Source organism: Oncorhynchus masou, chromosome 32 (assembly GCF_036934945.1).
Source record: "Oncorhynchus masou masou isolate Uvic2021 chromosome 32, UVic_Omas_1.1, whole genome shotgun sequence".
Lineage (NCBI taxonomy): Eukaryota > Metazoa > Chordata > Actinopteri > Salmoniformes > Salmonidae > Oncorhynchus > Oncorhynchus masou.
In genome coordinates, this window is record NC_088243.1 from 37,619,847 (window position 1) to 37,644,702 (window position 24,856).

General features: G+C 45.0%; 1 protein-coding gene across 1 annotated transcript in view; it reads left to right on the forward strand.

The window, feature by feature from the left end:
- The first annotated feature begins 3,371 nt into the window (after positions 1 to 3,371).
- Positions 3,372 to 24,856, forward strand: part of greb1 (growth regulating estrogen receptor binding 1) — a 45,733-nt gene continuing 24,248 nt past the window's right edge. The window contains exons 1-12 of the mRNA XM_064954061.1: positions 3,372 to 3,562; positions 16,993 to 17,153; positions 17,275 to 17,379; positions 17,595 to 17,771; positions 18,574 to 18,756; positions 19,447 to 19,563; positions 21,518 to 21,664; positions 22,672 to 22,794; positions 23,010 to 23,132; positions 23,483 to 23,668; positions 23,995 to 24,366; positions 24,622 to 24,750. Of these exons, the coding sequence (XP_064810133.1) occupies positions 17,000 to 17,153; positions 17,275 to 17,379; positions 17,595 to 17,771; positions 18,574 to 18,756; positions 19,447 to 19,563; positions 21,518 to 21,664; positions 22,672 to 22,794; positions 23,010 to 23,132; positions 23,483 to 23,668; positions 23,995 to 24,366; positions 24,622 to 24,750 (1,816 nt within the window). The 5' untranslated portion in view covers positions 3,372 to 3,562; positions 16,993 to 16,999. The remainder of the gene's footprint in view (positions 3,563 to 16,992; positions 17,154 to 17,274; positions 17,380 to 17,594; positions 17,772 to 18,573; positions 18,757 to 19,446; positions 19,564 to 21,517; positions 21,665 to 22,671; positions 22,795 to 23,009; positions 23,133 to 23,482; positions 23,669 to 23,994; positions 24,367 to 24,621; positions 24,751 to 24,856) is intronic.

A 24,856-nucleotide genomic window follows, 5' to 3' on the forward strand; every position in this document is an offset into this window, starting at 1 on the left:
CGTTATAGTCATTTTATTGTGTTACTTTTCATGACAATTTTTACAGTTGTTTATTTAGTCCTTTTTAAAAAACTATTTCTTGAACTGCATTGTTGGTTAAGGGCTTGTAAAGTAAGCATTTCACGGCAAAGTATACACCTGTTGTATTTGGTGCATGTGACAAATAACAATTGATTTGATCCGATTCATAATGATCTAAAAAGGCTAAACTGATTCTAGATCAGCACTATTCTAAGACACTATCTGGATACGGGCCCTGACCAAGAAAGCAGCTCTAGTATAAAACAGAACCTGTCATAGCAAAGGCAGTAACAGTATGAAGATATGGAGTAACTGCTTCCCCAATAAAAATCCCAGATCACGCTTGTAGGCGATATCAGCTGGCAGAAACACTTCATCGGCTCTAGCGGTGGTGTCGCGACGAGCATGTGCAGGCCGTCCAATGAAAGGAGCTCGCTCCTTTGATATAAAGTTGTTTTTGACAAGAATGAAAACGTGTCCGTTTGTCACTTTTACGACGTTATAGTAATGACCAGTTCAGCTACTTAACACATTGGCTTTGAATCTAGTTTTTTTTTGCCTTTTAGAAGTTGAGAAAATGAACAACACATTTTTCACTTCTCCCAATTGACTTGCCGAACCCCAAACCCCGGTCTGTCGAGTCTGCTTCACGACGCCTTCCTGGAAGTATCGCAATGTTGCGCCTCGTTTTTTTGGAAATCTCTGTGGGCACACTACTAGCCATCGAGCCAAAACACTGGGATCAGAGGCTGCGGTCAAGGAACAAGCATAAGCCACGTAGTTTTCCTCTTCATGTCTCTTTTTCTAGCAGCCTCTTAGTTGGCATTTTAGAATGCTCATGGGGTGGGTATTTAAATGGGTTTACCATAGAAATACTTTTCAATACTAATTCCTTACAGTTTATGTGGCACAGAGGACCAACAATAGAACATACATTTGACTTTCTTATGTAATGGTAGCGAACCATTAAGAGTGCGACCCATGTTTTAACTGACTATGATTTTCACATCTACCATAGAGAGGGTTTTATGACGGTCCATCAGTATTCAAGTCGCTACTTCTGATTGGCTGCACCTCTACTCTGGGATGTGAGGTTGAGATCAGTGGAAAAGCATCTTTTTGAGCGCTGTTTGACGTGGGGGTGTGTGTGTAGAGGCTCCTAAATACAAGACTGAAGTGTGTGACAGAGAGTGGGGGGTGGGGGTGGGTGGGGGGGGGGTCATAAACAGACACAATAGTGCTGCTGCTCTCCCCTGGGAAAAGAAAGAAGGGGAAGAGAGGGAGGCGATGGGGAGGAGGGGGGATGAAAGAAAGTGCCACCTCCGTGTCAGGGGGTGAGGGAAGGAGGAGTGTGGGGTTTCTTAAGACTCCAAAGTGCCATCAGTGCACCTCTACTTTTATCTCCCTCCCTCCCTCCCTCACTCTCCTCTCTTCCTCTCCTTTTAAAACCCCTCCATTCTGTGATTTTAGAGGTGTGATGATGACTTGTGTTGCTCTGGTCATTACGCTGTTTTGTCTTCTGTCTCTTCCTTTCCTCATAAACTGCATCAGTGTATTAACTGGCCCAGAAACTAGCGTGTGTGTGTGTGTGTGTGTGTCTGTGTGTCTGTCTGTGTCTGTCACTGTTTGTACATGCATTTGTGCATGTGTGTGTATAATTCAGGGATCATCAACAAGTGGCGATGACCTCCCAAGTGGTGCAGCGGTTTAAGACACTGCATCGCAGTGCTAGAGGCATCAGTACAGATCCGGGTTTGATCCCGGGTTGTATCACAACCGGCCATGATTGGGAGTCCCATAGGGCGGCGCACAATTGGCATAGCATGGTCCAGGTTAAGGGAGGGTTTGGCTGGTTTGTTCTTAACTGACTTGCATAGTTAAATACAAGGTTAAATATAAAATTAAAACAAACTGGATTCAGCCACGAGCCAAATTATTCAAAAAAATTATTTGTAGACTGCAAATTGACAGAAAGATGCCCAAACATAAAATCATGTGACTAAACTAAAGAAAAAGAAACTACACTATGAAACAAAGATAAAGTATATAAAGAATGATAGTAAAACGCTTTGGGGTACCTTAAATTAAATGTTGGGGGAAAAAGCCAACTCGGCTCCTTCATTCACTGACAACTCGGCTCCTTCAGTCAATGACAAGCCACTGGGGTCTGACAATCTGGATGGAAAATTACTGAGGATAATAGCAGACGATATTGCCACTCCTATTTGCCACATCTTCAATTTAAGCCTACTCGAGAGCGTGTGCCCCCAGGCCTGGAGGGAAGCTAAAGTCATTCCGCTAACCAAGAATAGTAAAGCCCCCTTTACTGTTCAAATAGCACACCGCTCAGCCTGTTACCAACCCTTAGTAAACTTCTGGAAAAAATTGTGTTTGACCAGATACAATGCTATTTCACAGTAAACAAATTGACAACAGAATTTCAGCATGCTTATATGGAAGGACACTCAACAAGCACAGCACTTACACAATTGACTAATGATTGGCTGAGAGAAATAGATGATAAAATTATTGTGGGGGCTGTCTTGTTAGACTTCAGTACAGCTTTTGACATTATCGATCATAGTCTGCTGCTGGAAAAACATATGTGTTATGGCTTTACACCCTCTGTTATAATGTGGATAAAAAGTTACTTGTCTAACAGAACACAGAGGGTGTTCTTTAATGGAAGCCTCTCAAATATAATCCAGTTAGAATCAGGAATTCCTCAGGGTAGCTGTTTAGGCCCCTTGCTTCTTTCAATTTTTACTAACGACATGCCAGAGTGTCTATGTATGCAGATAACTCACCACTATACACACAAGCTGCTACTACAGTGACTGAAATGACTGCAACACTCAACAAAGAGCTGCGTTAGTTTCAGAGTAGGTGGCAAGGAATAAGTTGCCCTAAATATTTCTACAACTAAAAGCATTGTATTTGGAACAAAACACTCACTAAACCCTAAACCTCAACTAAATATTGTAATAAATAAATTCATTAAAAATCCTACAATGGGATTTTCTGGATTTTTTTTCTCATTTTGTCTGCCATAGTTTAAGTGTACCTATGATGAGAATTACAGGCCTCTCTCATCTTTTTAAGTGGAAGAATGTGCACAATTGGTGGCTGACTAAATACTTTTTTCGCCCCACTGTATCTATATATTTAGAATTTCTTTGCTCAGAAAACATGGCCGCCAGTTGGGGGAACCCTGTTATAGTCTTTCATCTTGTGCTTTCCCCACACTATGCTCCATGACAAAACGAGGCAACAGTGTGCTTTAGGACCATGCGGACGCCTCCGATCGGTCTGGTAGGCTGTTTGTAGTGTTTATTCGACTGGATAAAAAAAAGAGAATAATAATATTGCGCCCTTGCATGGAACATTCCATTGATATGAATACAAGTGGTCCTTGTATTGATATCATAGCTTGCAAGTCCCAGGCACAACAATAGTTGAGAAACACTGATTTAGGCAGCAGTCTTGAAGATGATCTGAAGTAAGGATTGGCCCCTGACTGTCGTTGCTGTAAGAGTGAAAGGTAGGCTAGCGTTAGCCTTGGCAGTAGTAGCATTACTAGTTAGCATTGGTGGCTAGGGTGGATTCCTCTAGCAGTTGGTGGTCTGTTAATGAAACAGCCTTTCAGATAAGGGGCTAACGAACTGTGCTGAGATGATGAGTGTCTGTGTGTGTGTGTGTGTGTGTGTGTGTGTGTGTGTGTGTGTGTGTGTGTGTGTGTGTGTGTGTGTGTGTGTGTGTGTGTGTGTGTGTGTGTGTGTGTGTGTGTGTGTGTGTGTGTGTGTGTGTGTGAGCCACATATGGACTGATCAGGGGGTTTAGAGTAGTGGGATTAGGTGGGATTGACCTAGTGTTGTGATGTGTGTTCTTCCATTAGACAGCCTGACTATTTAGAGAGCAGATTCACACTCAGTCACACTCACACGACTGTAATAGTGACTGACTGTGAGTGCTGGCCTTGCTGTGTTTACGCACGCTGCTGAGCTGAGCCACCTTTGTGTGTGTGTGGTGGGGGCGAGCTGAGCTGAGCAGGCTGTTTAGGTCAGGGCGACCTGACTCTGTGACTGTATAGCTGATTGTTTTATGGGGAGGGGAGATTGGACCGCCTCTGTGCCAGTGTCTGCCGCCACTGCTGTATGTGTATGTTTGTGTGGGAGTATGTATGTGTGTATGTATGTGTGTGTGCCAGTGTCAGTGTAAAGAACAGGCTAGTTAGCGAATGTCTGCTGTTCACAACAAGATGCACTACTTCATCATCTCTTTCAGTATCGCACTATTTTTCTTGCTTTCCCCCCCTATTTTCTCTCTCCCCACGGTTCTATCTTCCCTGCAACGTTCCCTATCTGGAACTGCGAGGAGTAACAGCGTAACCTACATTGCTACCATGACAACAACCAAAGCCGGCGGGAGTACCGTTGAGAACAGTGGTGTCTCTCTACCACAGGTGAAGGATCTTTTTAAACAGACACAAAATTTGTTCTACAAGTAACAAAAAAATAGCTTCAAGTGTTGCCCAAATACTGGTGGAGTCAACTAATAAAACAATTGGATGACCTGACCAGAGAGGTCCAGGACCTGAAAAACAGTTAAAACGGGAGAATGGCAAGATGACTGTGATCTGTAAGTCATTGAGAGGACATCAGTTCCGTATGTGAATCCATGATAACAATGACGGAGAAATCTGATTATCTTGAGGGACAATTAAGGTGGAACAACATGGTTGTGGACGGAATTGCAGAATCTCTACCTGAGTCCTAGACGGAGTATGAGGACAAAGTGAGGGAAATTATCTTGGAGAAACTGAAGATGGACCACAGGAAGATTGAGGTGGAGCGTGGCCACAGGACTTGAAAGCCCACCACCGGCCCAGGTGACAGGCTCAGGCCGAGAGTGGTCATGTTCCTGAGGTTCAAGGACATGGTAGCTGTTCTGGAAAGAGTCAAGAACTTGAGAGGAAGTCACCCTCAACGAGGAATATCCTGATGCTGTGTGCCAGAGGAGGAAAGAACTTATCCCAGCCATGAAAGCTGCCAGAGTACGTTGGGACATTGCTTACATCCACTATGACAGACTCACTGTCCACCCTCCCTCCCAAAAGTCTGGAAGGGATAAGAGAACCAAGCCTATGGGTTCATAGCTTCAACCCCGCAGCACACACACCATCTGATTCAATGAACGATGGACTGCTGAAAGTATATTATGTTTCTTGCTTTGTTTGCTTTTTCCCTTTGATGTCGATCTCTGATAAGCTACCCAGGAAAGGGCTGAAAATAGCCCATATTAATATATGTAGCCTGAGCAAGTTATTGATTTCATGAGACTTTATTTCTAACATCAGATAACATTGACATATTAGCCATTTCTGAAACTTACTTAGAAAATCCATTTGATGATACAACAGTAGCAATACAGGAATGCTTATGGGGGAGGTGTTGCTGTATATATTCCGAGCCATATCCCTGTAATGTCAAGTGGTATTGAAGTGTTGTGGTTGCAGGTTCACTTGGCACATCTAAAGCCTTTTCTTGTGGGGTGTTGCTATATACCAAGTGTGAACAGTCAGTATCTAATTAATGTGTGTGAAATGCTTGATAGTGTATGTGATGTAAACAGAGAGGTCTACTTTCTTGGGGACCTGAATATTGACTGGTTTTCCGCTCAAGAGGAAGCTTCTCACTGTAACCAGTGCCTGTAATCTGGTTCAGGTTATTAATCAACCTACCCGGGTGGTTACAAACACTACAGGAATAAGATCACTCACATGTATTGATCACATGTTTACTAATACTGTAGAACCTTGTTCTAAAGCTGTATCCGTACCCATTGGATGCAGTGATCCCAGTATAGTGGCTATATCCAGGAAAGCCAAAGTTCCAAAATTCGGGCCTAAAATAGTGTCCAAGAGATCATAAATCAGATTTTGCTGTGACTTTTATGTGGATGATGTTAAAAATAGGTGTTGGTCTGATGTGATTAATGAGGCGCATCCAGACACTGCATTTGATGAATTTATGAAATTGCTTCTTCTAATTATTGATAAACATGTACCTGTTAACCATTCTAACAGTCAGTTTCTTAAGGCTCCATGGATTGATAAAGAATTAAAAAATGTTATGGTTGAAAGAGATGGGGCAAAAAGAGTGGCTAATAAGTCTGGCTGTACATCTGAGTGGCTGACTTACTGAAAATTGAGAAATGATGTGACTAAACGCAATAAAAAAAGACGAAGAAACTGTATTATGAAACCAAGATCAGCGATGTAAAAAAACTTTGGAGTACTTTAAATGAATATGGGCAGAAAGACAAATTCAACACCATCGGTCATTGAATGGCTTATTCATCACAAAAGCATTTAATGTTGCCAATTATGTGAATGATTACTTCATTGGCAAAGTGGGCAAACTTAAGCAGGAAATGCCAAAAAATGAACAGTCAGCATAGATTGGGCAAAAGAAAAGCATTGTGAGTTTGAATTTTGTAAAGTTAGTGTGGGAGAGGTGGAAAAATTGTTATCGATCAATAATGATTGTCATGGATTCCCCCAGTATTCATTCCGTGCACCAGTTACAGAGGTCTACATCACCGGCCTCTAGGCATCACTGAGCTGTTTCATTACGCACACCTGTTTCCAATTCCCCTGATTAGTAATTGTATATATGCGCCCTCTGTTCACCATTGTCTTGTCGGTTATTGTTCCCATGTCCGTTGGTCTTGTGAGTACCTGTGCTTTGTGGTTTCGGCTTTCGTACTGCGTGTATTGTTGTGCATTTGTTATTACGGGTCTTGCCCCGTGTATTGTTGTGCATTTGTTATTACGGGTCTCGTCCCGTGTATTGTTGTGCATTTGTTATTACGAGTCTCGCCCCGTGTATTGTGCATTTGTTATTACGGGTCTCGCCCCGTGTATTGTTGTGCATTTGTTATTACGGGTCTTGCCCCGTGTATTGTTGTGCATTTGTTATTACGGGTCTCGTCCCGTGTATTGTTGTGCCTTTGTTATTACGGGTCTTGCCCCGTGTATTGTGCATTTGTTATTACGGGTCTTGCCCCGTGTATTGTGCATTTGTTATTACGGGTCTTGCCCCGTGTATTCTGCATTTGTTATTACGGGTCTTGCCCCGTGTATTGTGCATTTGTTATTACAGGTCTTGCCCCGTGTATTCTGCATTTGTTATTACGGGTCTTGCCCCGTGTATTGTGCATTTGTTATTACGGGTCTCGCCCCATGTAGTGTATTGCGGGTCTTGTCCTGTGTATTTATTAGAGGTTTAACCTCGCTCTTTTGTTTGGGTTAATACGTCTCTGTGTTTTTCGATACGTGTTTGTTTTGGGCTTCGTCCCCATGCCTTTTCATGGCAGGTTGTATATTTTGGGTGGAGTATTAACCTCCCTATTACGAATTCCTGCGCCTGTCTCCAATCATTTATACAACGTGACAATGACAAACCTCCTTGATAACTTAGATGGAAAGCTACTGAGGAGTGGCTATAGAGTCAGCTACCATCCTATCTGTCATATCTCTAATCTGAGCCTGGAGGAAAGTCTTTTTCCTCAGGCCTGGAGGGAAGCCAAAGTCATTCTGCTACCCAAGAGTGGTAAAGCGGCCTTTACTGATTCTAACAGCAGACCTATTAACTTGCTGCCAGCTCTTAGCAAACTGTTAGGAAAAATAGTGTTCGACCAAATACAATGCTATTTCTCTGTAAACAAATTAACAGATTGTCAGCATGCTTATAGAGAAGGGCACTCAACATGTACTGGACAGACACAGATGACTGATGATTGGTTGAAAGAAATTGATAATAAAAACATTGTGGGAGCTGTATTGTTATAATTCAGTGCAGCCTTTGATATTATTTACCATAACCTGTTGTTGAGAAAACTTATGTGTTATGTCTTATCAACCTCTGCCATATCGTGAATTCAGAGCTATCACTCTAATAGAACTCAGAGGGTTTTCTTTAATGAAAGCTTCTCTAATCTCAAACATGTAAAGTGTGGTGTACCGCAGGGCAGCTCTCTAGGCCCTCTACTCTTTTTTAGTTTTACCAATGATCTGCCACTAGCATTTAACAATGTGTGTGTCCATTCAACAATGTACTCATTAACAACCACATCTAATGAAGTCACTTAAACCCTTAACAAAGAGTTGCAGTCTGTTTTGGAATGGGTGGCCAGTAATAAACTGGCCCTGAACATCTCTAAAACAAAGAGCATGGTACAAATCATTGCCTAAATTCTAGACATCAGCTGACTCTGTTAATGAATGGTGTGGCTGTTGAACAAGTTGAGGAGACTAAATTACTTGATGTTACCTTAGATTGTAAACTCATTGTCAAAACATATAGATTCAACCGTTGTAAGGATTAGAAGTCGACCGATTATGATTTTTCAAAACCGATACCGATACAGATTATTGGAGGACCAAAAAAAGCCGATACCGATTAATCGGACGATTTAAAAATATATATTTTTTTTTAATAATGAAAAATACAACAATACTGAATGAACACTTATTTTAACTTAATATAATACATCAATGTAATCAATTTAGCCTCAAATAAATAATGACACATGTTCAATTTGGTTTAAATAATGCAAAAACAAAGTGTTGGAGAAGAAAGTAAAAGTGCAATATGTGCCATGTAAGAAAGCTAACGTTTAAGTTCCTTGCTCAGAACATGAGAACATATGAAAGCTGGTGGTTCCTTTTAACATGAGTCTTCAATATTCCCAGGTAAGAAGTTTTAGATTGTAGTTATTATAGGAATTATAGGGCTATTTCTCTCTATACGATTGGTATTTCATATACCTTTGACTATTGGATGTTCTTATAGGCACTTTAGTATTGCCAGTGTAACAGTATAGCTTCTGTCCCTCTCCTCGCCCATACCTGGGCTCGAACCAGGAACACATCGACAACAGCCACCCTCGAAGCAGCGTTACCCATGCAGAGCAAGGGGAACAACTCCTCCAAGTCTTAGAGCGAGTGACGTTTGAAATGCTATTAGCGCGCACCCCGCTAACTAGCTAGCCATTTCACATCGGTTACACCAGCCTAATCTCGGGAGTCATAAACAGCTCAATGCTTGAAGCATTGCAAATAGCTGCTGGCAAAATGTACAAAAGTGCTGTTTGAATGAATGCTTACGAGCCTGCTGGTGCCTACCATCGCTCAGTCAGACTGCTCTATCAAATCATAGGCTTAATTATAACATAATAACACACAGAAATAGGAGCCTTAAGTCATTAATATGGTCGAGTCCGGAAACTATCATCTTGAAAACAAAATGTTTATTCTTTCAGTGAAATACGGAACCGTTCCGTATTTTATCTAATGGGTGGCATCCATAAGTCTAAATATTCTTGTTACATTGCACAACCTTCAATGTTATGTCATAATTACGTAAAATTCTGGCAAATTCGTTCGCTAACGAGCCAGGCGGCCCAAACTGTTGCATATACCCTGACTCTGTGTGCAGTGAACGCAAGAGAAGTGACACAATTTCACCTGGTTAATATTGCCTGCTAACCTGGATTTATTTTAGCTAAATATGCAGGTTTAAAAATATGTACTTCTGTGTATTGATTTTAAGAAAGACATTGATGTTTATGGTTAGGTACAGTCGTGCAACGATTGTGCTTTTTTCGCAAATACTCTTTTGTTAAATCTTCCCCTGTTTGGCAAAGTTGGCCATCTTTGTTAGGAAGAAATCTTCACACAGCAGTTCGCAACGAGCCAGGCGGCCCAAACTGCTGCATATACCCTGACTCTGTTGCAAGAGAAGTGACACCATTTCCCTAGTTAAAAGAAATTCATGTTAGCAGGCAATATTAACTAAATATGCAGGTTTAAAAATATATACTTGTGTGTTGATTTTAAGAAAGGCATTGATGTTTATGGTTAGGTACACGTTGGAGCAACGACAGTCCTTTTTTTTGATGCACACCGCATCAATTATATGCACCGCAGGACACGCTAGATAAACTAGTAATATCATCAACCATGTGTAGTTAACTAGTGATTATGTTTTATTGATTGATTGTTTAATGCTAGCTAGCAACTTACCTTGGTTTCTTACTGCGTTCGCGTAACAGGCAGGCTCCTCGTGGAGTGCTATGTAAAGCAGGTGGTTAGAGCGTTGGACTAGTTAACTGTAAGGTTTCCCGATTGAATCCCCGAGCTGACAAGGTAAAAATCTGTCATTCTGCCCCTGAACAAGACAGTTAAACCACCGTTCCTAGGCCGTCATTGAAAAAAAGAATGTGTTCTTAACTGACTTGCCTTGTTAAATAAAGGTGTAAAAAACATTTTTTTTTTAATAAATAAATAAAAAATCGGCCAAATCGGTGTCCACAAATACCGATTTCTGATTGTTATGAAAACTTGAAATTGGCCCTAATTAATCGGCCATTCCGATTAATCGGTCGACTTCTTGTAAGCATGGGGAGAGGTCTGTCCGTAATAAAGAGATGCTCTGCTTTTTTGACACCACACTCCAGAAAGCAAGTCCTGCAGACTCTAAATCAAATCAAATCAAATTTATTTATATAGCCCTTCGTACATCAGCTGATATCTCAAAGTGCTGTACAGAAACCCAGCCTAAGACCCCAAACAGCAAGCAATGCAGGTGTAGAAGCACGGTGGTTAGGAAAAACTCCCTAGAAAGGCCAAAACCTAGGAAGAAACCTAGAGAGGAACCAGGCTATGTGGGGTGGCCAGTTCTCTTCTGGCTGTGCCGGGTAGAGATTATAACAGAACATGGCCAAGATGTTCAAATGTTCATAAATGACCAGCATGGTTGAATAATAATAAGGCAGAACAGTTGAAACTGGAGCAGCAGCATGGCCAGGTGGACTGGGGACAGCAAGGAGTCATCATGTCAGGTAGTCCTGGGGCATGGTCCTAGGGCTCAGGTCAGATGAAACTGGAGCAGCAGCACGGCCAGGTGGACTGGGGACAGCAAGGAGTCATCATGTCAGGTAGTCCTGGGGCATGGTCCTAGGGCTCAGGTCCTCCGAGAGAGAGAACGAGAGAGAGAAGGAGAGATTTAGAGAACGCACACTTAGATTCACACAGGACACCGAATTGGACAGGAGAAGTACTCCAGATATAACATACTGACCCCAGCCCCCCGACACATAAACTACTGCAGCATAAATACTGGAGGCTGAGACAGTTTGATCTTATCTTGATTATTGTCCAGTCATATGGTCAAGTGCTGCAAAGAAATTTTGTATGTATTTTTTTAAATCTTTATTTAACAAGTCAGTTAAGAACAAATTCTTATTTAGAATGACGGCCTACCCCGGCTAAACCCTAACCAGGACGACCCTGAGCCAATTGTGCGCCGCCCTATGGGACTCCCAATCACGGCCGGTTGTGATACAGTCTGGAATCGAACCAGGGTCTGTAGTGACGCCTCTAGCACTGAGATGCAGTGCCTTAGACCGCTGCAGCTGGACCAGAAAAGAACAGCACGTCTTGCTTTTCATTGTAATCAGAGGGCTAATATTAATACTATGCATGCCAGTCTCTCTTGGCTAAATTCCTATTTGTTTGCACTGTCAACTTACTGTACACACAGCACTGACACACACACACTTACCCCACCAGACATGCCACCAGGGATCTGTTCACAGTCCCCAGGTCCAGAACAAATTAAAGAAAACATTCACTATTATACAGAGTATAGTATTATACAGAGTATAGTATTTAACAGAGTATAGTATTATACAGAGTATAGTATTATACAGAGTATAGTATTTTACAGAGCCATGAGTGAACAAAAAACTTGGTTTCAAAAAACAAATAAAGCAACACGGCACAACGCCTCTCCCCCAAGTGACCTATTTGTTGTGTTTATGTAATGACATTTATGTGGAACTGATAGATGCGCACACACACACACACACACACACACACACACGCACACACACACACTACCTGTTAATGTTTTTAAATGTATGTAAACTGTAAAGTATTTTGTCTGTAATGTCTTTTCGTTATGTGTCGGACCCCAATAAAACTAGCTGTCGCTGCTGGCATTGGCTAATGGGGATCCTAATCAATCTAAAATCGAATAAAATCTCTCTTTCTCCCTCCTCCCCCCTCTCTTGTTTGTGTTACCTAATGTTATTCACTGAAAGGGGAACTGTGGAGGAATCTCAATAAGTTTTGCTCCACTCTGTCCTCGGGTCTTCTCTTCGGTAATCGAGAAGCAGAGGTGAGAGGAAACGTGAAAACAAAAATCACTTGTATGAAATGAGACTCCACTCGCATCCATTAAGTGTGAATCCCGAAATGAATGTGTAAAGTGATCAAAACAAATGTAGCTGGTTGTGCAATTAGTGTGTAGTGTGTTGTTTTTAAATGTGTGCATGCTTTTCTCCTTTGAGAAAAGAACAGCTGATTCAAGGGGGGGGGGATTTGAAAACACTTCCGCGTGAGGTAATCGAGGAGGGGAGCAGACTCCTTCGTTTGACTAACGAATTGACACTCTCCTCGATCACTCTGACACTTATTGGTTTCCGGGTCACGGAGGAGTCGAGGAGAGGATAGACTTTTGCCCAATTGAGATTCTCCCAAACGGTCTTCCTGTGTTTTACTAAAGAAACCAATCAGCTGTCACTTTCTGAGGTCAACTGCCCCAGGCAGGGAGCCCTCCCACCCCTACGGGGGTCAGCTCCTGCTCAGCCCAGACAAAACCCTTCTCTATCCTGGCACCCCAATTGTGGAACAAGCTTCCCCATAACGTCAGGAAAGCAGAGCCCATCTTCCCAAAAACACCTGAAAGACTACCTCTTCAGAGTAACTTAAATAAGACCTCATGAAATTTGTGGGGGAAAACCTGCTTTTGTCTTTTCCTACTAGCGCTGACTTTTCTTATAACTTCTTTATTGAGGAAACTTGTACTTACTATGACTGTGATGTGTAGTTGTCCCACCTAGCTATCTTAAGATGAATGCACTAACTGTAAGTCGCTCTGGATAAGAGCGTCTGCTGAATGACTGAAATGTCAAAAGTATTGGCCTTCAGAGATAGTACCCTACGGCCTACGGCCTACGTTTTGTCTTGTGCCTTCATCTGGAGTATGTGACGTACTGAAGGTTTGTGCTACTCTGTAATAGTGAGCGTATCTTGTATAGGCTTAGTGTGTATAGTCAATGTTATTGTGTGTATACAGTGCCTTCGGAAAATGTTGTTTTGTTACAGCCTTATTCTAAAAGGGATGAAATAACATTTTTTCCACAGCATTCTGCACACAATACCCCATAATGACATCACAATACCGCATAATGACATCATAATACCCCAAAATGACATCACAATACCCCATAATGACAGTAAAAACAGGTTGTTAGAAATGATTGCAAATAAAAAACAGAAATACCTTATTTACATAGGTATTCAGACCCTTTGCTGTGAGACTCGAAGTTGAGCTCAGGTGCATCCTGTTTCCATTGATCATCCTTGAGATGTTTCTACAACTTGATTGGAGTCCACCTGTGGTAAATTCAGTTGATTGGACATGATTTGGAAAGGCACACACCTGTCTATATAAGGTCCCATAGTTGACCGTGCATGTCAGAGCAAAAAGGTTGAAGGAATTGTCCATAGAGCTCCGAGACAGGATTGTGTCGAGGCACCTAAAGGACTCTCAGACCATGAGAAACAAGATTCTCTGGTCTGATGAAACCAGATTGAACTCTTTGGCCTGAATGCCGTGTCATATCTGCAGGAAACCTGGCACCATTCCTACGGTGAAGCATGGCAGCATCATACTGTGGGGATATTTTTCAGCGGCAGGGATTGGGAGACTAGTCCAGATGAGGGAAAGATCAACGGAGCAAAGTACACGTCACGACTTCCGCCAAAATTTGTCCCTCTCCTTGTTCGGTCGGTGTTCGGCGATCGACGTCACCGACCTTCTAGCCATCGCTGATCCATTTTTCATTTTCCGTTGGTTTTGTCTTGTCTTCCTTCCCACCTGGTTCCAATCCCATCAATTACATGTTGTGTATTTAACCCTCTGTTTCCCCTCATGTCCTTGTCGGTGATTGTTTGTTGTATGTTTGGGCAAGTTATGTTTTGGTGTGCGACGGGTGTTTCACCCTCTTATTTTATTTAGTATATTTTGGTTAACGGAATTCTGAGTATTTATTAAACTGCTCCGTTTATACCAAGTTCACTCCTGCGCCTGACTTCCCTGCCACCAGCACGCACCCTTTACGGTACAGAGAGATTCTTGATGAAAACCTTCTCCAGAACGCTCAGGACCTCAGACTGGAGCGAATGTTCACCATCCAACAGCCAAGAAAATGCAGGAGTGGCTTCGGGACAAGTCTCTGAATGTCCTTGAGTGGCCCAGCCAGAGGCCGGACTTGAACCCTATCAAACATCTCTGGAGAGACCTGAAAATAGCTATGCAGTGCTCCCCATCCAACCTGACAATGTGCCAAGCTTGTAGCGCCATACCCAAGAAGACTCCAGGCTTTAGTTGCTGCCAAAGGTGCATCAACAAAGTACTGAGTAAAGGGTCTGAATACTTGTGATGTGTGTGAAATGTGATATTTCAGTTTATTTTATTTTATACATTTGCAAAAAATTCTAAAAGCAGTTTTTGCTTCGTCATTATGGGGTATTGTGTGTGAATCGATGAGGAATAAAAACATTTTAATCAATTTTAGAACAAGGATGTAATGTAACAAAATGTGAAAAAAGTAAAGGGGTCTGAATACTTTCTAAATGCACTGTAGTGTAGTATGTACTGCATTGTAGTAGTCTGTAATAATGACTGAGTGCTGGCCGTGCTGTGTGACTCAATCATGAGTGCTTTGTTTACCCATGCTGTTGAGCTGAGCCACCAATGTGTGTGTGCGCGATTGTGTGTGGTGGGGGCGAGCTGAGCCGAGCAGGCTGTATAGGTCAGGGCGACCTGACTCTGTGACTGCAGCTGATTGTTTTTATGCAGGTGGAGATTGGACCGCCTCTGCGCCAGTGTCTGCCATCGCTGCTCTATGTGTATGTTTGTGTGGGAGTATGTATGTGTGTATGTATGTGTGTGTGCCAGTGTCAGTGTAAAGAACAGGCTAGTTAGCGAATGTCTGCTGTTCACAACAAGATGCACTACTTCATCTTCTCTTTCAGTATCGCACTATTTTTCTAGATTTTATCTCTCGCTCTCTCTCGCTCTCTCTCGCTCTCTCTCTCTCTTGTTTGTGTTACGTAATCATATTCACTGATAGGGAAACTATGGGAAAATCTCAATACGTTTTGTTCTCCTCTGACCTCTATTTGCCTCTTTTTGACAAAAAGTTCAAAGGTAATCAGGGAGCGATGCGCTTGTATGAAATGAGACTCTCCGCCACTCGCGTCCATCAAGTGTGAATCCCAAAATGAACGTGTAAAGTGATCAAAACAAATGTAGCTGGTTGTGCAATTCATTATTTTATAGCTAAATGGATAAGTAGTGTGTTGTTTTTAAATGTGTGCATGAGGATACTCTTAACAAAGTAGGTAATCGAGGAGGGGAGCAGATTCCTTCGTTCGACCTACTAACGAATTAGCACTCTCCTCGATCACTCTGCCAATTGTCGGTTTGGAGGAGAGGAGGACGGAGGAGTCGAAGAGAGAATGGACTTTTGTCCAATTTGAGAATCTCCCGACAAGTCTGAGTAGTTTGGTTGCCTCAGTAAAACACAGGAAGAGACAATCAGCTGTCGCTTTCTGAGGTCAACTTCCCCAGGCAGGGGACACGGCGCCGTCCTGAAGTTACCTTTCATCTGACCTCGTCTCAATGAGGCCAAACAAACTGTGCCGCAAGTCCATTTTTAATCACAACATTGTCAGCATACCGAATGAAGAAAATCATAATCCAATCCTTTCTGGGTTCTGAGGGACATTTTGCCTGTGGCTCTGCTTTTTTGTGTGTTGCTCAACTTACTCTACTGACCTGAAAAAGGATTTTGACTGACATGGGTTTCAGTTACTGGTGTCACCTGTTCACCTAGCCCTTGACCATGGCTCTCAGTTCCAGGACATCACACACAAGAGTCATTGGACGAAGGGGTCTTCTGTACAGGAGGAGTTTTGTTAAGAGCCCCGACGCTCAATCTGCACATTCTCACGCGTTGTTTTGCAGTTCGCTTTTGGAAGCTTCAAGACCTAGTCTTTCATATCAGCGAGAAATAATACAAATGAAATTAAAGGTTAAATTGAGGCACACCTTTTTATAGGGTTAATTAAGGGTAGCGTTCCCACACGGCCATATCTACGTGTCACAGTGCTTGTTTACGGAGGACCGACGGAACGACCACACCACTTACTGTAGATCATTTTTTATTTGAAGGATTATTTCTCGTGGGTGAAAGATACGTTTTCGAAAGCCGTGCCGTTTCGAAACGTTTAAACACCGGGTCGGGATTGTAGTTCACGTGAGCGAAGCTAATGGCTGAAAACAGGCGGGGGAGGGCAGACTGCCACCTAGAGTTTTTCGAGCGCTACTGTTCACCCTGTCTAAGGGATGATTTGGGGTAAGCATCAAGTCAAATCACATTTTTGTTATTGGTCACTTGCCCATATTTTGCAGATGTTATTGCGGGTGTAAGCGAAATGCTTGTGTTCCTAGCTCCGACAGTGCCAGTGACAACAGAGCCATATATATTATTGAGAGAAAGCGAGAGGGAGAGAAAGAGAGAGAGATGTGACTCTGGATGGGTGCTCCCATGTTGTGTGTGTGTGTGTGTGTGTGTGGGTGTGTGTGTGTGTGTGTGTGTGTGTGTGTGTGTGTGTGTGTGTGTGTGTGTGTGTGTGTGAGAGCATGTGTGAGAGCATGTGTGTGAGCATGTGTGTGTGAGCATGTGTGTGTAGGCGGGTTATGGTAAACTGTGAGGTAGTGTACACAGTCTTGTTGAACTTGTGCGTGTGTGTTTGCATTCCTGTGTGTCTAGTTGTGCGATGGGGAACTCGTATGCCGGCCAGTTGAGGACCACGCGTTTTGAGGAGGTCCTTCATAACTCCATCGAGGCTTCTCTCCGTTCCAACACTGTGGTGCCACGGCCTGTCTTCTCACAGCTCTACCTGGAGGCAGAGCAGCTACCTCTGCACAGTGGTGTGTGTGTGTGTGTGTGTGTGTGTGTGTGTGTGTGTGTGTGTGTGTGTGTGTGTGTGTGTGTGTGTGTGTGTGTGTGTGTGTGTGTGTTGTGACACTCTGTAATGAGAATGTATGTCAGCAGGCCGGGTGGAGAATGAGGAGGAGGAAGATGGCTCGGAGTCCAACAGTCCCCTCATTCCATACCAGATGAAGCCCCCGCCAGAAGGATGCTGCACCACGGACGGTATGAACACCCTCACTGTATACATTGTCTCCTGGCTTAGGCTTCTGCCTGGTGGCAAGAGATCTCTGTCTGTTTGTTTAGGGTAACTGTGTGTGTGTGTGTGTGTGTGTGTGTGTGTGTGTGTGTGTGTGTGTGTGTGTGTGTGTGTGTGTGTGTGTGTGTGTGTGTGTGTGTGTGTGTGTGTGTGTGTGTGTGTGTGTGTGTGTGTCCCTCAGGGTTCTGCCAGGCCGGTAGGGACCTGCGTCTGTCCTCCCTGGTGTCAGAGCCTCTAAACGTGGCCCCAGGTTTCCTGCTGGTAGGGGCCAAGTCCCCCAGTGCACCAGACACACTGCTGGTGTGTGCTGTCGACCGCAGGTTTCTGCCCGACGAACGAGGACGCAACGCACTGCTGGGTGAGATACACAGACACACACAGACATGACAGAGAGAGAGAGAATGACAGAGAGAGAGAATGACAGAGAGAGAGACTGACCGAGAGAGAGACTGACCGAGAGAGAGACTGACAGAGAGAGAGACTGACCCGAGAGAGAGACTGACCGAGAGAGAGACTGACTGACCGAGAGAGAGACTGACTGACCGAGAGAGAGACTGACAGAGAGAGAGAGGCTATAGAGAACAGTCAGGGTATCCTGATTGCAGACACATACACACGTTATTAGCCCCTCAACCTGGGCTCTGCTAGACACACACAAGCACAACACACACACCATCTCAGAACCCAGCTGACCCGTAACCATGGAAACGTCATCGCTCACACACTCTTTCTCTCACTATGGGAGAAAGGGCTTATTATTGTTTCACTGAGTCTCCCAACCACAAACACACACACACACACACACACACACACACAAGCACCATCTCAGAACCCAGCTGACCTGTAACCATGGAAATGTCATCGCTCACACACTCTTTCTCTCACTATGGGAGAAAGGGCTTATTATTGTTTCACTGAGTCTCCCAACCACAAACACACACACACACACACACACACACAAGCACCATCTCAGAACCCAGCTGACCTGTAACCATGGAAACGTCATTGCTCACACACTCTTTCCCTCACTATGGGAGAAAGGGCTTATTATTGTTTCACTGAGTCTCCTAACCACACACACACACACACACACACACACACACACACACACACACACACACACACACACACTGACCTAGTGTTTGTGTGGTCGTCCTCAGGGTTCTCTGGGAACTGTATAGGCTGTGGAGAGAAGGGCTTTCGCTACTTCACTGAGTTTTCCAACCACATCAACCTGAAGCTGAGCACCCAGCCCAAGAAACAGAAGCACTTAAAGTACCATCTGTACAGGAACAACCAGGGACAGCTGGTCAGAGGGGCTGCTATCTGCTGGAAGGGCCTCGGTAACACAAGCAGGGGGAGTAGAGGGGATTGGGGGATATTTTTATGTGTGATCTTTCCATGACAGTGTAAGTGTAAGTATATTGAATTGAGAAAGAGAGCGAGGTAGAGGGGGGAGAGAGGGCATCAGGCCAGTGGGTCAGTCTCTCCTTCTGTGTATCTCTGCTGTCGTTCTGTGGACAGGGGGCTCGTCTGGGGTCAAAGTTGGAGTTTGTAGGAGAGGAGGGGTCTGTGACCCGACCTGTCTGTCCAGGTGTGGAGGACAGAGGCCTGGGGTGAGAGGTCAGGACTGGGGTCAGGGTGAAGAAGGGTCGAAGCCTGTGGCTAGACTGTTACTGTGTAACTGACAATACCCGTGGTATACAGTATATGAGGCAGAGAGAGAGTAAATCAAGTCTAATCCACACAGATTAGGAAGAAGGATGCGTTTCAGACCTACAGTAACTAGAGTAGAGTTTACATTCAAATGTAAATTGAGCTGACACTAACATAATCACTTGAGTGTGACTACTGCTTTTACGGAAAATGTCCATCCGTTCTCTCAAGTTAGTACACACACACACAGACACTGTGTAAGTACAGGAGCATTGACTGTGTTTTGATGGTTTTGACTGTGTGGGTTTCTGTTTGCCTGTCTGACTGTGTTTGTGTGTGAAGCCAAATGCTAATCTGACCGTGCGTTGTCTTTTCAGAGACTAGAGGGAGACAGACTGCGCCCAACGCCTCTGACAGTCATGTGATCTCAGACGAGCACCTCCTCAATCCAGCAGTCACCGCTCACCCTGGACACCCACCCGGCAGCTATACTGGTACAGCACACTCACACCCAGTACACTCACACCCAGTACACTCGCACCCAGTACACTCACACCCAGTACACTCACACCCAGTACACTCACAGACAGTACACTCACACCCAGTACACTCACAGACAGTACACTCACAGACAGTACACTCACAGACAGTACACACACAGACAGTACACTCACAGACAGTACAATCAGACAGTACACACACAGATCAGACAGTCACACCCACACTCACAGACAGTACACTCACAGACAGTGCACTCACAGACAGTACACTCGCAGACAATACACTCGCACACAGTACACACACACACAGTACACTCACAGACAGTACACTCACAGACAGTACACTCACAGACAGTACACTCACACACAGTACACTCACACACAGTACACTCACACACACTACACACACACAGGACACTCACAGACAGTACACTCACACCCAGTACACTCACAGACAGTACACTCACAGACAGTACACTCACACCCAGTACACTCACAGACAGTACACTCACACCCAGTACACTCACACACACTACACACACACAGGACACTCACAGACAGTACACTCACACCCAGTACACTCACACCCAGTACACTCACACCCAGTACACTCACACCCAGTACACTCACAGACAGTACACTCACACCCAGTACACTCACAGACAGTACACTCACAGACAGTACACTCACAGACAGTACACACACAGACAGTACACTCACAGACAGTACAATCAGACAGTACACACACAGACAGTACACTCACAGACAGTACACTCACAGACAGTGCACTCACAGACAGTACACTCGCAGACAATACACTCGCACACAGTACACTCACACACAGTACACTCACAGACAGTACACTCACAGACAGTACACTCACAGACAGTACACTCACACACAGTACACTCACACACACTACACACACACAGGACACTCACAGACAGTACACTCACAGACAGTACACACAGACAGTACACTCACAGACAGTACACTCACACGCAGTACACTCAGACAGTACACTCACACACAGTACACTCAGACAGTACACTCACAGACAGTACACTCACAGACAGTACACTCACACACAGTACACTCACACACAGTACACTCACAAACAGTACACTCAGACAGTACACTCACAGACAATACATTCACACACAGTACACTCACAGACAGTACACTCACAGACGGTACACTCACCGACATTACACTCACCGACAGTACACTCACAGACAGTATACTCACAGACAGTATACTCACAGACAGTACACTCACAGACAGTACACACAGAGAGTACACTCACACACAGTACACTCAGACAGTACACTCAGACAGTACACACACAGACAGTACACTCACAGACAGTACACTCACAGACAGTACACTCACAGACAGTACACTCACAGACAGTACACACAGACAGTACACTCAGACAGTACACTCAGACAGTACACTCACAGACAGTACAATCACACACAGTACTCTCACAGACAGTACACACACAGACAGTACACTCACAGACAGTACACTCACAGACAGTACACACAGAGAGTACACTCACACACAGTACACTCACAGACAGTACACTCAGACAGTACACACACAGACAGTACACTCAGACAGTACACTCAGACAGTACACTCAGACAGTACACTCACAGACAGTACACTCACAGACAGTACACTCACACACAGTACACTCGCACACAGTACACTCAGACATTACACTCACAGACAGTACACTCAGACAGTACACTCAGACAGTACACACACAGACAGTACACTCACAGACAGTACACTCACACACAGTACACTCTGACAGTACACTCACAGACAGTACACACAGACGGTACACTCACAGACAGTACACTCACAGACAGTATACTCACAGTCATGACCCCACACTAGATGACCTTGGTTGCCGTTGTTGTTTTCCATCTCTCCAGCCGGCTCCCCTGTAGGTCCCATCGGTCAGCCTCACCTGGCCGACCTTCGCCCTCCCCTGACCAATGGGAGCCACACACCCCTATCCCAGAATCCTTTGCCCCATACGGCCGTACTGTCCAATGGACCAGGGAGACCCACAGTTATAGGTAACTTGTGTGTGTGTGTGTGTGTGTGTGTGTGTGTGTGTGTGTGTGTGTGTGTGTGTGTGTGTGTGTGTGTGTGTGTGTGTGTGTGTGTGTGTGTGTGTGTGTGTGCTTGCTTGTATTTCTATTTGTGTGTGTGTGCGCGTGTTTGTTTGTTTATTATAAAGTGGTATGGCATAGAATGACATGCATTATAGCATCTCTATGGGGTAGGATGCATGGCTTTAAATGTGTGATGTCATTGTAGCCCCCCCCCCCCTTTCCCCCCCTCATCTTCACACCTCCCCCTGAAAGAGAGAGCTCCTGTGTTTTAACACTCTAAATGCCCAGTAGGTGCTGGCTGTATTGTGTGTGTGGGCCCCGATTTTTACGACCCCCTTTCATTCAGCAACACTCTCCCTCTCTCCTTTCCCTCCCTCTATCTCCCTCAGACTGTTATCTCAATAAAAGTAGCACAGTAAAAAGTCTCTCCCTTTCTCTTTCCCTCTCTCCCTCTCTTTCTGTCTGTCTCATTCCCAGTGGGTTTAGTTGTAAAGTGGAAGGCCTCCTTCCTGCCAGTCTGGGTTTTGATAGGGGCGTTTCAACACGTGGGGCCTTTGGTCTTTGTCTCTGTTGCTACATAAGAAGAGAGCAGGCAGAGTGGAGAGGGAGGACAGCATGTGTAGAGGGGAAAGAGGAAGGAGCTGATTAATGTGACAAAGACTGCTATCTTTATCATCAATAGTGAGCTACGGTTATACTGCTGGCTGGTTGGGTAACTGGCTGGCTGGTTAGTTAGCTGGTTGACTGGCTGACTTGCTGGCTGGCTGGCTGGCTGGCATGAATCAATTAATTAATGAACAAGCAAGCAAATGAACTAGAATGCACTGTATTTAGGGTGCCTTATGAATGAATGTTGTCCCTCAAGAAGAAATGATTCTGTATATTCTGTATTTTTAAGTTGCCTGCACATCCAGAAGCGTCCCCCCTGAGACATACAATACATAACAGTGTGTTGCTTGTCCTGTCAGGAACACTCAATGCGGGACCACCTAAAAAGAGACACAAAGGCTGGTCTCCAGAGTCTTCCGCTGTGAAGACCCCCCCAGCTTCCTCTTCCTCTTCCTCATCGCTCACTAATGGTACCAAACCAGGTAGGAGCTCAGAGAGAGAGAGAGAGAGAGAGAGAGAGAGAGAGAGAGAGAAAGATAGAGGGAGAGAGAGAGAGAGAGAGAGAGAGAATGCATTTCAGAAGCGAAATAGCATACAAGGCTGCTATTTTCTTTGTGGGTATAGTTAGGTTAGTCACTACTGTTTTATATCTGCTACCTGCTGTGTGTGTGTGTGTGTTTTTTCTCTTTACCCACAGACCATGCCCCCCCAGAGAGTATGTCCCAAGGGTCCTCCAACCCCCACTCTCCCCCCGGGCCGTCTGTCACAGTGCCTGATCAACTGCTGCACACCTGCAGTCTCCAGCCCGTCATCTTCAGAGGTCAGAAGTGTGTGTGTGTGCACGCGTGTGTGTATTTGTGCGTGCTTCTGTGTGCGAGTGCGGTGATCCTATTCCTCAGTGGCATTAAACACAAGAGTGCCACAAACCTCAGCAAACACTGAGGCCTGGAGTCTGAGCCCAGTGTCCATTGCTTAGCTGCGCTTCTTAGCTAAGCAATGGAAAGGTCATAATGTCCTCTGCTCTCTCTCACTTCTCCACCTCTCAACATGCCACCCCTCCCCCTCGTCCCTCCATCCCCTGGGAGTATCCATTAGCTCACTGTCCATTTTCCCACAACCTGATCCTGTGCAGTAGCATCTGGTGTGTGTGTGTATGTCTCTGGTCCCCAGGTCACGGCAGCCTACCCCAGCTGAGTGGTAAGGTGTGTGATGTGCAGGTCAGCTCCCTGCTCCAGAGCTGCTATCAGAACAGCCAGGCCCTGCCCAGGGTCTACCAACACTACGGACCCTCTCCCATACAGCCCCTGTCTGTAGAGATGCAGATACTACTCACGGTGTACTACCTGGTGCAACTAGGTGAGGGCGAGATGGTTGATTTCATTTTTTACATTTCAGTCATGCTCACAGTTACATTTGACATTGTAGTCGTTTAGCAGACGCTCTTATCGAGAGTGATTTACAGGAGCAATACGCATTGAGTGCCTTGCTCGAGGGCACATCGGCAGATATTTCCCTTGGCTCGGGGATTTGAACCAGCGACCTTTCGGTTACCGACCCAAACCCCTCAACCACTATGTTACCTGCTGCCTCAGTTAAAAAGGATGAATTGTGCAGAATGTACACATTGAGGCAATCGTTAAAAACCTAGTTGGTAATAACTGGTTATTGACGTTTCCCTCCAGGCCCAGACCAGGTCCCACTGATCCAGGACCTGGAGCAGATCTTCATGCGCTCCTGGAGAGAGTCCCACCTCCGTGAGATTCGCCAGCACCAGCAGCCCCAGCCTGGCCTCTCCCTCCCCCAGGCGCCCTCTACTCTGCCTGGGCTGCCACAGGCCCAGGTCCTCACCCCCTCCCAGCTGCCCTGGCTGGCCCAGCTGGCAGCCTCGTCATGTGGGGAGGGTGTGGTGGTGCAGGAGGAGAAGGTCTCAATGGCTCTGGGGCTGGCTGGCACCTTCACTAGGCTGATGGAGGGACGGCTGGCTCATACCAACTATGTAGTCATCATCTGTACAGCCAAGGGACAGGAGACTGAGTCCTGTGTGGTGGTGACAGGTGTGTGTGTGTGTGTGTGTGTGTGTGTGTGTGTGTGTGTGTGTGTGTGTGTGTGTGTGTGTGTGTGTGCGTGTGTGTGTGTGTGCAGAGGGGTGGGGTGGGGGGTGTGATCTTATTGTGTGTGGGTGCCTACCTGTCTCTTAAATTTGCTGTGTGTGTGTTTACACATCGACTTAAGTGGGGTTGCAGGCTTTTTGGTGCATGCATGCGTGCATGTAATAACTGGTGTATACTATGTGTGTGTGTGTGTTGTAGGTAAACACCAGTGTCGTATCCTGGTTGAGGGGATGTTCAGTCCCAGTGATAGTCTGAGAGAGATCAGTCAACAGCTGTCCTCTGGCATGACCCAGGAACTCACTGCCTTCTGCAACTCTCTGGGACCTGGTAAGACGACTACAGATCTTCATTTGAGACAGTTTACTACAGCAGGGAAATAGCCCAGCAGCAACAGGACATTTGAATTATTATGTGGATTAGAATGAATGGATAT